The sequence below is a fragment of the Gigantopelta aegis genome, chromosome 12 (genome assembly GCF_016097555.1).
Source record: "Gigantopelta aegis isolate Gae_Host chromosome 12, Gae_host_genome, whole genome shotgun sequence".
Taxonomy (NCBI): Eukaryota; Metazoa; Mollusca; class Gastropoda; order Neomphalida; family Peltospiridae; genus Gigantopelta; species Gigantopelta aegis.
Genome location: NC_054710.1, coordinates 11,482,602 through 11,498,612, shown reverse-complemented (window position 1 = coordinate 11,498,612; position 16,011 = coordinate 11,482,602). Strand labels below are relative to the sequence as shown.

Sequence of the window (16,011 nt, the reverse complement as noted above, 5' to 3'; positions counted from 1 at the left end):
AGCTAGTTGTTTAGCGGTGTTGTTATAAAGAAGAATGATTGTGTTGTTAAGACCATTTCATTAATTTTCACCTTCAAAAGGAAATGTATTTTAACATGTTCAGTGTGGGCGTGGCAGTGTCAGTCTGTCACATGACGTCAGTACTGTTTGTGTAATGTAATTAAAATACAGGTATATGGATAGGCTTAACAAACATACAAATTGCAGGAACAAAGGTGGTGTCAGGAGAAGAAACTCGGGGGTTGATTGGGTGGGTCGGTTTATCTCTCTCTCTCTCTCTCTCTCTCTCTCTCTCTCTCTCTCTCTCTCTCTCTCTCTCTCTCTCTGTATATATATATATATATATATATATATATATATATATATATATATATATATATATATATATATAATTTACTTTTTATTTTAGGTATGGACAGAACATGCAGCCGTTAAAATATAGAACAGCTGTACAATGTAGTAAGCAGTAGTTGGCAGCATGTTATTCGTTTTACTATTCAAGTGATTAACCAACTCGAACCAACATGGCTGAAAGCAGTGTTGTTCCACTCCTTGAGATACGTGACGATTTCGTCACGTGTGAGATTTGTTTGGAGTATTTTGACAATCAGGACAAATCTCCACGTATCTTACCGTGCTTCCACAGTTTTTGCTGCCGATGTCTGGAGTCGATTTGGGAGAAGTCACCGACTGGAGTGAGATGTCCCAACTGTCGGCAGGTTTGGCCTGTTCAGAATACGATATCGGCAACATTTCCACAAAACAAGGTACTAATGAATTTAGTTGAATATCTTACAATGAAAAACAAAGTGGATGAAATCATGTGCCATGAATGTCCTGACAGTTCAAGAGCAACAATGCGTTGTTTGGACTGTCGAGAATTCATGTGCGAAAGATGCACAGCATGTCATAAAAAATTTACACTGTCAAAAGACCACAACATTATTTGTATTAAAGAATTGGTTAATATGCCTCATGATGATTTTTTTCACCAGGCCGATACAAGCAAAAAACACAACAACATGAATTTAGATCTATACTGCAAAAATTGTGCAACTGATATTTGTTCATCATGTGTTCATGTCTCTCATAGATACCATGAGATACTGGATCTCAAAGATGTATATAAAGCAAAGATGGACCATATGAAAACATCACTGAAAGATATTCAAACTTCATCAGACAGAGCACAGAAGTATTCATCAAGACTTTCTGAACAAAATGCAACTCTAGATTCGATGAAAGAAAATATTTGTAAATATATTGATGATTCCTATGAAGAGGTTATTCAGAAGTTGTCTGAGAAAAGAAAACAGATGAAAGAAGATGTCACTTCAAATATAGACAAACAAAAAGCTGACACAAACGAGCAGATGAAGTTGGTCGAACAATCAGAAGTCCTCAAGGCGGACCATGTCCTGCACTGCCAGCAAGCTGTGCAATTCGCACGAGCTGCAGACTTTATAGAAATGGCTCCGACCCTTGAAGACAAACTTCACTGTGTGATGGAAGGTCCGGAACTGGTTGATATTCCTATACAAGAGGTTACCATCGATGACACGTTCAAGCAGATAGAGAAAATTATCGAGAAAACTGGTCTAATATGGAATGGAAATATTTTCAACAAAAACAACTCAGGTATGGAATTTGATATTTGTTAATATTGATTAAGAGAAAATCAATAAATTATTAAATGATGATTTCTGTTATTAAACTTGCTATTTTTATGATAACTGGCAAGGACAAACACACACAAATACACACACACACACACACACACACACACACAATGTAACCTGTATATAACAGCCACGCAAGGGACCTGGTTAGTGTGACTGTACACAGGTTATACAAGTAAATATATAGACACATATATAGTATATACACATATATAAATATATACCATACAAATATATAGTATATACACATATATACACACATACACACACAATGTAACCTGTATATAACGGTCATGCAAGGTACCTGGCCAGTGTGACCGTGTAGATGTGTTACACAAGTAAATAGAAACACACAAAATAGTCTACTATGAAAACAATTTCTAAAGTGGAATGCATAAATGTGTCAACAGTCGTCACTAAAATGTAACATAAGAGAGGAAATATAAATATGTTTACCTTATAAAAATATTATTCAGCATAAATTGAACACTTTTTGTTGAAAGTAACTCTATTATTCACGTTTTGAAAAAGCAATTTATCCACTGCATTATGTTACCTATTAAATTGATCCACGGGACGCTGAAGTTTGCAAGTGATCCAGCTGTACACGTTTCCTAAAATTTAATATTAATACATTACTACCTTCATAATTATGTTGAACTAATCCAGACATTGAAAATAACATGACAGGGTGTGTTATACTCCCTGCTGAAGACAAACGATAGAGCTCTATGTCTCCTGAAAGTAGAGGCTACCACGAGTTAGCACTGCAATATTGTTCAACCACCATTTAGCCTAATACAGACGAATCTATCTTGGGACAACATTGATGTACTGTAGGTGGCTCTCACTGGTGGAGCAAATGTTTGAAATTTTATGTTTCTGGTGCATGTGTTAGATCAGAGTCACTGGTAATGGATCGTACCAATGGTAAAACAAAATCCCAAACATTTAGCTAAACTTTCTTGAAAACAAATAACCTTATTTGGAAGCTAGCACGGCAGACAAACACAGATAAATGGAAAATTCAAAGTTGAACTGAATTCGGTATGAGTATTATAGATTTTAATATGAACCATCTTAAAGATACCTGCCTACTATCAATACATCTTGTTCCGAGCCGGCGACTGTATTTCAAATTGTGAACCAGAACCAAAGCATCGCAGAATAAAACTACCTTTACAAACCATTGCCGTACTGATGAATCAAACAGTTTGCAAAGGCATAAAGACAGCTATGTCATAATATCTTAAGAATGGAATCATCCTTAATGCTCTAAAAGTATCATGAGACTAGCTTGATCAGTTTACTATTTGGGCAAAAAGCCAACCAAAGAAAAATACACAGCATAGTTAAAGACTTGTACCAAATGAAATTTGACAGCGTGGCAGTTTGCCAAAGTTTAGCAGAGTTAAACAATCTCTCGAAAGATTTATTCAAATGTTTGTTACACAGAAATGAAGAGTTTTCAGCGTTGTTGATGCCTCAGAGTTACATAGATGCATTGCTCAGCCTTCTACGAGCATCTCATGTGGAATTGCACTTTAGAGCTATTAAGTTAGTGATTCCACGGTGCTCTGCTTTGACAAGCTGTATTATGGCACATACACACAGACGTATTAAGCAAAAAACCTATCTCCCAATTGAGCACCTTGATATGTTTGAAGCCTTTCAGATTTGCGTGTGTGTGAAGACTTTTCAATGCTCCTATACCACTAAGGCTTCGAGCATGTCCACCCCGGGTTCGGTCTCTGGAGGCCAGGGGACCAATCCGGGACAGAAATTACTTAGGACAATTTTGAAATTAAACCAATGGGGAATACGGATATTATATAATTAGTTTTTATTTGCGCAATTCCAAAAATAATAATTAATATAAAATATATAATCCATTTAATTTAAAACTTTGTCGCAAATTTAGAACGAGCATTTCAAAAATACAAATAGTACAGAAACTCTTTATTTTAGCCGTATTATTATTTAGTAGGAGGTTGATTAAGGGAGGTTAAGCAGCCGCCACAGGGTCCCATTTCCCTCTATCTCAATAAAGTTAAAAACACGTATAAAATAAATTAAAACAAATTAAAAGAGCACGCTTGTAAACCTATCAATTTTAAAACATAAACACAATATATTTGGTCGGCGAGGAGGGGGCTGTTACTGCCAGATAGCAACCCCATCATCAACCCGAAGTAAAAAAAAAAATTCATTCAAACACCCACACCACAATATAAATTAATGAAAAAATTAAAATACAATATACTATTTATATACAATATAATTTTTTTTTTTTTTTTTAAACCGGTACATTACATTAAAATTAAAAATCCAGCAAGCCAGGCGCGACATTGCAGACGGAAGGGGCGAAAGACCGGACAGTAGGGGCGCAGGTAACATCCTTCCAACCCCAGAAGGGGTGAGGAGCAAACAATAATGAGTGCTATTACCCAGCCCACCAACAATGATTATTTATTGTGGGTCCCATAAAAGGAACGGGCCTGCCACATTTGCACCAATCTAACAATGCCTAGGCTATGGCAGGAACCGCCCCCAGGAGAACCCTATAATATTATATATTTATTTTAGATTGATATACAAAAGCGACCAACAACCTGTCTATTGTATTTTTATATTCTTTAGGTGGATTTAATAAATTATAAGCATTAAACTCTAATTTAATTTTAATAAAATAATTAACCAGTTTCAGTCTAATGTTGTCATGTTTAGTACATTTTATCAAAAAATTATTAACATCTTCGATTGTATGACATACTAAACAGTTGGGTGACTTAACTTTTTTAAATTTAAATCTAACATCATTTAAAGCCGAAGAGACACCCATTCTAAGTCTTGCAATAATTCTAGTTACCTTAACATTAAAAGAAACTGGCCCAGGGGTGGTCGCTTTTGGTTTAATGTAGGCATGCCACACCCTGGCTCTGTGGTTCCATTCGGTTTGCCACAGAGCCACCAGGTGTGGTTCAGCTATGGAATTTATTTCGTTAACATTATGTTTTACTGGAACGCCGATTGCCGGTTCCAGCAAACTCTTTTTAGCGTTGGCATCGGCTGCTTCATTACCAGATATTCCAATATGAGCCGGAACCCATTCCATAACGACTTGGATACCCAGAGCAGCAATATTAAAATATATTTTATAAATTTTATTTATAATTTCCGATCTGATACTATGGGCTCCATTGACTGCTTGCAGGGCACTAAGACTGTCAGAGAAGATGAAATATTTATTGGGGCTATTATTAACATGATATCTTTCAATCCATTTCAGGGAATACAATATGGCCATTAATTCTGATGTATAAACTGAAATGTTATCCAATAGCCTAGCCCTAATGGCTATCGGTTTCCTTAAATATTTAAAATTATTAATAACAAAGGCTATTCCTGTTTTACCAGTGGTTGAATCTTTCGACCCGTCTGTATAGACCTGAGTCACATCCGGGTAGATTTCTCCAACCACTGCTTGAAATATAATATTTTTAAATTTAGGATTATTAGTTTTAATAATTTCTTCCCTGATATGGTAATGCACTTTTGGGACATTGGTCACCCACGGCAGATCCACCGATGTCTCTATTCTGCTTAGCGGAAGGCCAACAATCCCAAAGTCATTTGCAAACTTATTTAAATATGAAACAATAGATATGTCCCTATCTCTGTTTATATTTACTTTAACAGGTTTAAGGTTGTTAACTGGAGAATCAGGCACAAGGCTACGGATTTTATTAATATATTTCAACCCCTGCCTGATCCTCCTAAGGGCCAATGGCATTACCCCCATCTCTACCAAGACACTATCATACGGTGTGCAGATAGTTCCTCCAACTATTACCTTGAGAGCCCTACCATACACACTATCCAGTTTTCTCAGCTGAGTCTGGGAAGCACATCCAAAGGCTTGGGCTCCATACTGCAATCTGGACACTATAAATGCCTCAAAGATCATGAGCAGCGTTTTTCTATCAGCACCCCAGGGTGTGCCTGATAATGCCCTAAGTAAATTTATATATATAGTGCAGTTACCAGTCACCTCCGTTATGTGTTCTCCAAAACTAAGATTATGGTCAAAGATTACTCCGAGAAATTTGACCGATTGCACCTGGTTAATAGTAACCTCATTTATTTTAAGTTTTAGATCACAAACGGATTTAAATTGTCTTTTTTTATAAAAAATGATACTTTTAGTTTTAGATTTAGAAATGGTAACACCCCAAGCTCTAGACCATAGTGCTAGATTGTTAACATCCAACTGGAGATCGTCTAAAAGGGCTGGGTTTTTTTCAATTTAAATTTTTCTAGTTTGAAATTCACTAGTATAATTAGCAGTTGCTGAATTATTTTTAAAAGTAGCTCCTAATAAATTTGCCTTGTCCTGACTAGATCTGCAGGACTTATTATTTTTAAGTAAAACTTTATTATTAGTAGCTTTCCCCTTCTCCCTTTTGATCTTTGACCATACCTCGCTAACCTTTGAGTTCTTGTTTAGAGAACCACAGAACTGAGTCCATGAGGGCTGTTTAGTTTTAATAATACTGAGTTTTAATTTATACTTAGCATCCTTAAAATGTTTAATATTGTCCTCAGTATTAGATTTTTGTAAAAGCTTTCGAGCTTTATTTCTTACTTTTTTAATTAAGTTAATTCCTCAGTCCACCATGGGACTGGGTTAAAATTATTTTTCATAGAATAAATGGGTATAGATTCTTTAGCAATATTGATAATTGAAGACACTAACTTTTCATTAAACTTATCAATATTTTTATCTTTTATGCGCTCATGATCCAATTTGGCAGAAAGGTGTCCAAATTTAGACCAGTTTGATCTATTAAAATTCCATTTATTTTTATACTTAACTTTATGAATCCATATATTTGAAATATTATAAGTAATTTTAATGGGTAGATGATCGCTGCCCAGGTCATCAAGAACCTCCCACTCACAACCCACCGCCATGTTACTAGAGACCAATGTAATGTCCAAACAGGACCAAGTATGGTAGGTGTCTGAAAGAAAAGAAGGGCTTCCATCATTTAAGCAGGCCAACTCAAGTTTTTCAATGATATTGTCTATAGTACGGCCTTGCAAATTGGTAATTTTTGAACCCCATAATTTATTTTTACAATTAAAATCCCCTAAAATAATAAAAAAAAATTGTACAGTTACCAATGGGTGCCAAAAGATTATTTATAGTTAACTTTTTCCCGGAAGCCATTGGATGAATATAATAATTAAATATATTTATATCCCCTGTTTTAGTATGAATAGAGACTCCTACTGCCTCGATACTTGGATGGGCATTAATGATCTCAATTTGCGAGTGGGACATACCATTCCTGACAAAGGCAGCTACCCCACCCCTAATTGTATTGTCATTCGTAAAAAACAGTCCAGTAAAACCTGTAATTTTATATTCTGTAAATAATTCAGTTCTTTTAATTTTATCTGTAATATTTGTAATCCAGGACTCCTGAATGGCAATAACATCTATATCTTTATTTAATTCCAATTTTTTTTTTAAGTTCTGGTCCGTTGGTCCGCAGGCCCTTGGCGTTCCATTGCAGAATTACTAGGCCCCGATGATCAACCTTCCGATTACTATTGTTATTGTTATTATTATTATTAACTATATGATGTAAAGACATGATGAGAAGCGGGGCAGTACTAGTTAGAGAAACTATTTAGAGATAATCCACATCAGCATTTGTCCTGCTCTCAGTAACAATTAGATCCCTGGCTTTATACCATGAAATACTACGTGTTTCAATGGTATCTGAATTAATTTTAATGGCCAGGGGATCATTCAGAACCCTGCACGCATCTCTAGAGGCCTCAATAATATCATCTAAAAAGAATTTGGTGTTCGGGGCTTTTGGAATCTCTCGTGTCAAAAAGATACCTGAAATAACCCTAACCAAATCGAGAGCCGTAATCGGATTATCAGAACTCAACTTATTTGCCCCTGAGGCTGCGCCGGCATAAGAATTGCGATTAGTAGACCGAGTTCCAATGTTTACATTGGAAGACTCAGTCTTACTAGTTGATTTGCACCAGTTGCCAAAGCGGTGGGGTGCGGTGGTATCGCTTGTCGACCCGCGGGTCGCTCGGAGGGAGGACCCCTAGTCGTTATCAGGCGGAGCGCTCTTTTAAAATCAGGGCACCCCTTGTCATGAGTGCAATGGGGTCCCCGGCAGTTCGCACAAGAAACAGAGTTAGTGCACGGACTGTCGGGGGTCCTCCTGGGGTGAGCCCTCCCACACCTGAAGCAAATGAGGTGCTCCCTCGTTGCTCTGCATTTCCTTTGGGTATGCCCCCACTTTTGGGACTTGGCGCATTTTATTGGTTTACCCTGGTATGGATGGAGGGTGTGTACCACCCCTTTCACCCTTATGGTCCCAACCCCCGGGGGGCGGGCGAGCAGGACATCCAAGTAGCCATTATTCCACACTGTCAAGTTTGTAATGGATAGATCTGGGTTGGCTATTCTAACCGACTGGAGAAGAGTTCCCCCTAGAACTCCCCTCAAATCTGTTTTAACAATCCTCCTAATAGACGAGGTAGGAGGGAGGTTGGCTCTTCCCTGTTGAGTCGACCCTCCTCTGCGAACAGTATGATAGGGGACTGGGTTATCTTGAGTGGCAGGTGGTGGGCGCACTTGGCTCACACACCCTCCCCCTCTAGTAGGCTTAATTTTCTGGTAAAATTGGGAAACTTCACCCGGCACCCCCCGGGGGCCCGGGGCCACAGGTTCCAGCGGGGGAAAAGCATCCACCTCCATAACAGTGGTGTTTAATTTAGTCGGCAGACTTGTATTAGCTTTAGTAGACGCTAATTCCACCCTCCTCTTAGCCCTAACTCGTTTGGCCGCGGGGGGTGGAGAAACGGATTTTGTTTTTATGTAATCCCCAGCGGTGGGGGTTACAGCAAGATTAGAGTCAGGAGAGTTTGCATACCGACGCTTCCTTTTATTGTAGCTTACCTGAGTAAACTCATCGCCAGGGGGGACCCGGGTCTGGACTTCCGCAAGACGACCCTCCCAAAGCGCGTATCCTACCAACGTAGCGGGAGTCACCGCCGAGCCCGGAGTAACAACAACCGAGGTATTGCCTCCCGCAGCTCCGCCGGAACTCACCGAATGCCGCTTCGGGATTTGTCGCTCGCCGGTATTCACTGGTTTGGCAGCCTGGTGTCTACGTGCAGTTTTGACAGCTCGCTCCGAAAAGGAATCGAAACTGTTTAGGTTAGCTTAGTAACTTGTTTAACGTGTCCATATACCACTAGGGTTTCGAACACGCCTATCCCGAGTCCGGCCTCCGATAGGATCGGAGGTCTGACTCGGGACAGGGATAACCTAACAAATAGGGGAAATTTTGAAAATTAACGCCAAAAGTATAAAAAGGGGAAAATAGGGGTTAAAAAGATTTGGCTGCGCCCTTAAATAAAATATCAACATTCCTATCCTATATAAATTATTAATATAATATATTTTCGGCTCAAATTTAGATGGGCTGGTCTAATATTAATAATAATTATTGAACAATATTCATTAAGCCCATGGGAGGTTAAGAGGAAAGGGGCTGCCAGTCATATTTTAAACATTGGTGTGACTAGGTGAGGGTCAGGAGGGAGGGGAGGCCGGCCCTACACAAAACCTAAGGCCGAACCGCCTACGCATATAGCCCCAAAGAATGCCCTAATTCCCGGCATATCGAAACTGTCTCCACCGCTAAGAGCGCGGACGCAATCGTAGCCCTGGGCAATCGGCGTTTCAGCTATCTCAACTCCCATCTCAACACCTTTTCGACTGTCAACAATGACAGTGGCCTTGAGACGGGGGCTGAGGGTTTTGTTCAATATTTTATGGATGGACCCAGCCAAGGCCAAGCTCTGGCTAGAGCCGGGCCCGAAAGTTTTAATATAGCTGTCACTAGACAGCCTATTAGAAATTTTATTGTTATCACCGTCAGTGGGCTCGGCACTGCACTTCGCCGCCATCAGGGTGGGGCCTAATGTTGAGGACAGACCCCAGGGCCGCAAAAGGGGCATCACAGCTTGTTCGAATAAAAGTATGTCCATTAGAAAGTCGAGCAAAAGAAAAAAACAGACTTCCTAAACGTTGGAGATTTAGAATTCTTTTGTAGGTCCCTGATAGTATGTTGCAAAAATTCCAACCCATAGGGGGTCGGGTCAAAATCCCCAAACAAAACTCTCCTAAGACCTGAAATTGTTGGAATATCTTTTATTTCATTTATTTGGTTTTTAGCTTTCATTTTTGAACGGTCTACCAGAGTTGGGGAAAAGGCACCACTGAGGGGGGGGGGGGGGGGGGGGGGGGGGGGGGGGGGGGCGAAGTCGTTACTGGTTAGAACGGCATATTGGCTGCCGTTTAAACTATTCCTTTTTTGTTGTTTCTGGTTGTCGCGACCGAGCTACTGGAGTCTTCCTCTTCCTGTGTTCTCCCATCTGGAGTCCCGGGGGTGGCGTCGGTGACCTAGGGGAGGGTAGCTCGGCCGAGAGAGTTGGAGAGTCCGAAGTTGGGGCACTTACCTCGCCCTTGTTTACAACAAACACTGAATCAGTTGTTAAATTTTTATTTTTATTGTAAACAATAGTGTCCGGTCGCTCGCTCCCGACCCCCGAGCTGTCAGACACATAGCAGACCTCCGACCGGGCAGGACTGGCTACAAAAAATTCTTCATTTGTCCGGTCGGTGATTCTGCTGACTTCCAGCTCGTTGTCGAAATCCAACTCACGGGCGAGTTCGTTTCCTTCCGACTGCAAAATCCCCTCCCCCCGGGCAGGCACCCCCCTCACATATCTTTCGACAGAGAAGGGGAGGCCGCCATCAGGGAGTGGGGTGTCACGCCTGGCACACTTAGACGGGGTCGACGACATCGGTGTCGTCTTCTTACCTGCCTTTGTAACGGGTCCCACGTCATTCGGTCTACCCTAGCGAGGAGGGACACGTCGAGGAGGCTTGAAATATCTAAATTATCGGAAGACGAAACCGACTGGTTGGCCCTTTCGGTGCCAACTCGACCGCTATGGTATTTAAACTCCTGTCCATCTCATTCATGATGCTATCTAGCGCTTTGTGAGACATAGTTGAAACAGGAGCAAAAATTATATTTTATAAACACGTGTATAACTCGGCTAATATCTGGCAATAAAGGCCAAGGTCATACACGTGGTAAACAATTTGTAAAATAGCCCCGGTAGCTTTTTAAAAATTACAAAAACGCACAACAGACTTACAATTATCTTGCGTACAGCTTCGGGTTGATAATATATAAATGTTTAGAGGTTAGAAAGCACTAAATTATACTAAATAAACAAAAGTTATCAGAGCTTTACAAAACCACCTCCTCGCTAACCGCCATCTTAACCGGAAGTCTCTTTGCAAGTGAGAAATCATTATACAGTCAGAAAAGGGCAACATTGCTAATGTGTAATGGCTGAACAAACATAGTGGAGACGCCGCAATTTGTTAATTGTCTTGGCTGAATAGCATTTTAGTGTTGAGTAAATCAATTACTTTATATTGTGACCAATACATGTGTATATGGACATATTTCAAAAGGGGTCAACACCAGACCCCAAAAGTCAAGTTAGCATATCAAACTGGATTTTGCCCTCAATAATTTTCTACATGTTAAAGCTACTATAAACATTAGTAATACCAGAAACACATGGTGTACACACATTAATATTCTGAGGAAGAAAATATAATTAATATCCAATTTTATTCATTAAAGGTCTTGTTAGCCAGGGGGAAGTTTAAATGTCTGTAAAGTCAGGAATGCCCCTCTAAGAGTCATGACTGGCATTCCTTAATGAAGTATAATAATGAAGAACGCTCTTTAAAATGTATATCTAGGTGTGGCAAACGTATTATCCTGATGAAATGTATGACATCTTTTTTCCATCCAACACCAAAATCTAATTTCCATCCGGCATCAAAATTAAAGTGCCTATAGAAGACAAAAGGTCAATCAGAAAAGTAAGTTAGTTAACCTAGATTTAAACATGTTTCTTGTTTATGTTAAACATGTTTCTTGTTTATGTTATCTGACACCAAAACTAGTATTTTGAAATATGTCCATATCGTGTGACCATTACAAGTTCAACTGCTTTTAGACAAAATTACATGTGGTCAATATATTTTGTGGCCGTTATAGCATGTTCAACCATTCATTTTGGTCAAAACATAATGGCCGCTGGCCGCATTGAATAGGTGGCTGTTATATACAGTGGCCGCGTTATGTAGAGGTGACCATTATATACAGGTGTCCGTTAGATCAGTCTCACCTATAGTTGTATATTTGTTTCAGACTTGGATGTGATGAAAAGAATCCCCTTCCCTATGGATGGACAGTCAGAACAGTACAGAACACTTCTCTGTAAGTAACGTCCACGTGTACCTGTACAAACATGGACACTTTATTTAGGTATTGGATTGAGTAAACATGGATAGCAGAAAGTCTGCTACCATTCTAACTGAAACCAGATCTTATTTGCTTCTCTGAATTTCTCCATGAGACAATCTAACCTAAGTGACAAAAACGGTGGAGCAGAGGTGAGGGCTGGGGGCTCTAGTCCTCACCAACCCATAAATCTGAATCTAAAGGCAAAGGTGAGGTGTACTTGTAGAATGTAGCAATTTGAATTAAGGACAACAAATTGTATGGGGGAGCATACCCCGAACCCTTAGAAACCTTGCCTTGCGCCCTCAATCTCAGTCCCCCCCCCCCCCCCCCCCCCCACCCCCACTGTCTACTTCTTTCCGCGTGCCCGAGTGAGTGTTATCGCATGTCTGTATTTGCAGCTATTGGGAACAGGATTTAGCTCAGTCTGTTGAGTGCTCACTTCCTCGGTGGATTCATTCAAATGATTGGGATGTTTCTCGTTCGAACCAATGCACCACAACTGGTTAAAGGAGGTGATATGTTGGAAAGTGCATATAAAACATTCCTTGCTGCATTAGGAATACTGTAGCGAGTTAACTACGTGTCAGAATTATCAAATGTTTCACATCCAATTGCCGATGATTAATTAATCCATGTGCTTTAGTTATGTAGTTAAACAAACCAAACTTTTACCTGTCATTTGATAGATGACTTTTCATAGAGTAAACGCTTCCTTGGTGCGCTCTCGGTCTAGGATCGATCCCCGCCGGTGGGCCTATTGGGCTATTTCTCGTTCCAGCCAGTGCACCACGACTGGTATATCAAAGCCCGTGGTATGTGCTATCCTGTCTGTGGGATGGTGCAAATAAAAGATTCCTTGCTACTAATGGAAAAATTTAGCGGGTTTCATCTCTATGACTGTCAAAATGACCTTATGTTTGACATCTAATAGCCGATGATTAGTAAATCAATGTGCTCTAGTGTTGTCGTTAGACAAAACAAACTTTTTTGTTTCATAGAGTAGGTCACGGCCAGGTTACACACACGTCATACGAGACGTAGGTAACACACACGTCATACGAGACGGAGGTAACACACACGTCATACAAGACGTAGGTAAAACTGATTTAAAAGGTAACTCACTACACTAGTAAAAGGCCACATATTAACGTCTTTAGTCTGTCCCGAGATATCGATACAATTATAATTATATTCTTATAATTAAATATGACATGCAATATTATACATGTATTATCGTTATAAATATTCTTTATTTCCATAAATAGTAACACTGTGCTTATAAATAACAAATATTTCTATATTAAAAAATTGTCTTATTTAATTTCTTTTTCACAGTGCCAAATATAGAGTATGACCCACAGAAGATGAACCGGAAGTGGTGTAATATTAACGAATCTGGAATTCTGGTCAACAAACCTTCAGAAGTAAAACATACTGACCTGACTTCCGGTCTGCAGTGTTTCAAAGGAGTCACGGGCAGGATGTATGTCCCGACGTCTGGATGTGCGTTCTGGGAGACGGACGTCGACTGCATGGTGCGTGAATCGGCTGAATTAAACGACGTGATAGCAGAAGTTGGTATTTGTGTGGACGAGCACTGTGACGATACAACAGGGATTTTTAATAACGAACATGCGTGGAGTGTTATGGTCATCAGCTGTGAAACTCACAATAGTATCTGTTTATGTGCTTATTCCAGAATAGAGGAGCTGTGCTGTATTCCTGTGACAGATTTCAAAATTAACTCACGACTCAAGATCACACTCGGGCTGTTGGTAGACATCGACAACGCCACTCTCCACATTATCCACGTTGACGACAACACAGTTGTACACTCCATCCCAAACATCGACGTGTCGCGACCGCTGATGCCGATGTTTGGTGTCCACTGTCCTGGACATTTCGATGTTAAAGTGAGAGTACCGTCTGACACGGATCTCTCAGTGAATCGTGAACTGTTGGTCCTGCTCTCGAGTTTAGTGAAATAAATCATAATGGGAGAGTCGTGAGACGTGAGTCAATGCAATTCAAACCTGTGGAACACGGTGTCGACTCCCACCCAGGGCGAGTTTAAACGAGCCAGTGGGGAGGTGTGACTTCCCGCTCACTAACCAGTAAGAACTAACCACTGACCCCTGACCCGTACACATACCAGATAGCTGATGTGTAGGCCCAGGGCGGCGTGCTTGGCTATAAGCATGAAAACCAAGTTAAAATGAAGTCGACTAGCGCTGTAGTGTCACTATAACGAATATATAATCTTCACTGAATCTGACAGAAGAAAATGGAGAATAGCACACAAGTATTGGAGAAAATGTATCTTACGAAATTTATCTAACAAGCAAGCGATACTTTTGGAAGCCACAAGTTGTAAGATAAATTGTCTCCAACGGGCACAAGTGTATTATTCTATTTCTTACATTCCTTTAAAAAGTCTTTCTTAATATAGTTTAACGGAAATACACTGAACAGAAAGCCTGAGTAGGGCGGGTGTGTAAAAATAAGAGATTATACCAACATTAACTGAACAGGGTGAATACAACCAGAACCCTCATCCACAGTGTCATAAAGTTAACTGTGTTACTGACATTGAATTCCACATTAATGACATTGAATTCCACATTGAATTCCACATTAATGACATTGAATTCCACATTAATGCCATTGAATTCCACATTACTGACATTGAATTCCACATTAATGACATTGAATTCCACATTGAATTCCACATTATTGACATTGAATTCCACATTACATGTTTGTACTTTATACAGACATTATGACGTTGAAGGTGACTGACATTTGGTATAAAATACCAAGTAACCCCTTATTTGTTTGTCTCAGTATATGCATATTATGTATATATAATATGTATATTATTTTGATAGTGAAATATCTCTTGTACCAATTTTGAATAGCCCTCTAGAGATAAATATGCAGGAAAGCGACAGACATAGAGCTTTGTGATTTTTATAAATGTTCATATGATGTACAGCGCAACTAATAGCGACTATTATGTTTGTTCCAATTTAATGTAAGCAAAAAAAAAGGCATTGAAGTGAGAGAGAGAGAGAGAGAGAGAGAGAGAGAGAGAGAGAGAGAGAGAGAGAGAGAGAGAGAGAGAGAGAGAGAGAGAGAGAGAGAAAGAGAGAGAGAGCGAGAGAGAGAGAGAGAGAGACAGAAAGACAGACATACACAGACAGAGAGAGAGAGAGAGAGAGACAGACAGACAGACAGACAGACAGACTGACTGACTGTTAAAGTTACTTATATTTTCGCATTCAAATTAAAATTGATTTTTGTTTCCAGTTACTGTTTGTTTTATTGCCATATATTTGGCTTAACTTCAGATCTCGCTGTTTAACGGGAGCTGTAACTCTGCTCCCCATCATTTCCCTGAGACTAGACCAAAGATGATAATTGTTAGCTCCCTTGAGCAGATGAATAAAAACATTTAAAAAGTACTACAAAATAATTAAATACCGACGCTCTATATGGTAATGCCGTAATTGGTTCCCCATAATCTAAAGATCCCTTAGTTATAATGGAAAACAATGTGGCGGGTTTCCTCTCTAAATATATATGTCAGAGTACCAAATGGTTGACATTCAATAGCCGATGGTTAACAAATCAATGAGTGCTAATGGTGCAAATAAACTAAATTTGTGTGGGGAGGGATCTAACAGTCAGAGCGCTCACTTGATGTGCTCGGGTCCAAGGATTGAATCAATGCGTTCTAATGGTGCAAACACACTAACTTTCCACCTTTATATGGGGAGAGATCTAACAGTCAGCGCACTCACTTGATGTGTTCTAATGGTGCAAACACACTAACTTTCCACCTTTGTATGGGGGCAGATCTAACAGTCAGCGCACTCACTTGATGT

At 39.7% G+C, this 16,011-nt stretch overlaps 2 protein-coding genes across 2 annotated transcripts; both read left to right on the top strand.

Annotated features, from left to right (window-relative positions):
- The first annotated feature begins 524 nt into the window (after positions 1–524).
- LOC121385818 (tripartite motif containing 13-like) lies at positions 525–8,937 on the top strand. Its single transcript, XM_041516607.1, has 3 exons — positions 525–719; positions 996–1,638; positions 8,672–8,937. The coding sequence occupies exons 1-3, from the start codon at positions 525–527 to the stop codon at positions 8,935–8,937; spliced, it is 1,104 nt and encodes a 367-aa protein (XP_041372541.1).
- A 3,123-nt stretch (positions 8,938–12,060) lies between these two features.
- LOC121385817 lies at positions 12,061–15,059 on the top strand. Its single transcript, XM_041516606.1, has 2 exons — positions 12,061–12,097; positions 13,460–15,059. Exons 1-2 carry the CDS (start codon positions 12,061–12,063, stop codon positions 14,110–14,112), a joined length of 690 nt encoding a protein of 229 aa, XP_041372540.1. The 3' UTR covers positions 14,113–15,059.
- Positions 15,060–16,011: the final 952 nt, after the last annotated feature.

What these genes read in the sequence shown, in the direction of transcription:
- LOC121385817 (XM_041516606.1), top strand. Translation starts at nt 12,061, where the DNA reads ATGGATGGACAGTCAGAACAGTACAGAACACTTCTCT. An exon ending in ACAGTACAGAACACTTCTCT is followed by an intron (nt 12,098 to 13,459) that starts GTAAGTAACGTC and finishes TCTTTTTCACAG; the next exon opens with TGCCAAATATAGAGTATGAC.
- LOC121385818 (XM_041516607.1), top strand. Translation starts at nt 525, where the DNA reads ATGGCTGAAAGCAGTGTTGTTCCACTCCTTGAGATACGTGACGATTTC. An exon ending in GATGTCCCAACTGTCGGCAG is followed by an intron (nt 720 to 995) that starts GTTTGGCCTGTT and finishes TTTTTTCACCAG; the next exon opens with GCCGATACAAGCAAAAAACA. An exon ending in TTTCAACAAAAACAACTCAG is followed by an intron (nt 1,639 to 8,671) that starts GTATGGAATTTG and finishes CTTTTATTGTAG; the next exon opens with CTTACCTGAGTAAACTCATC.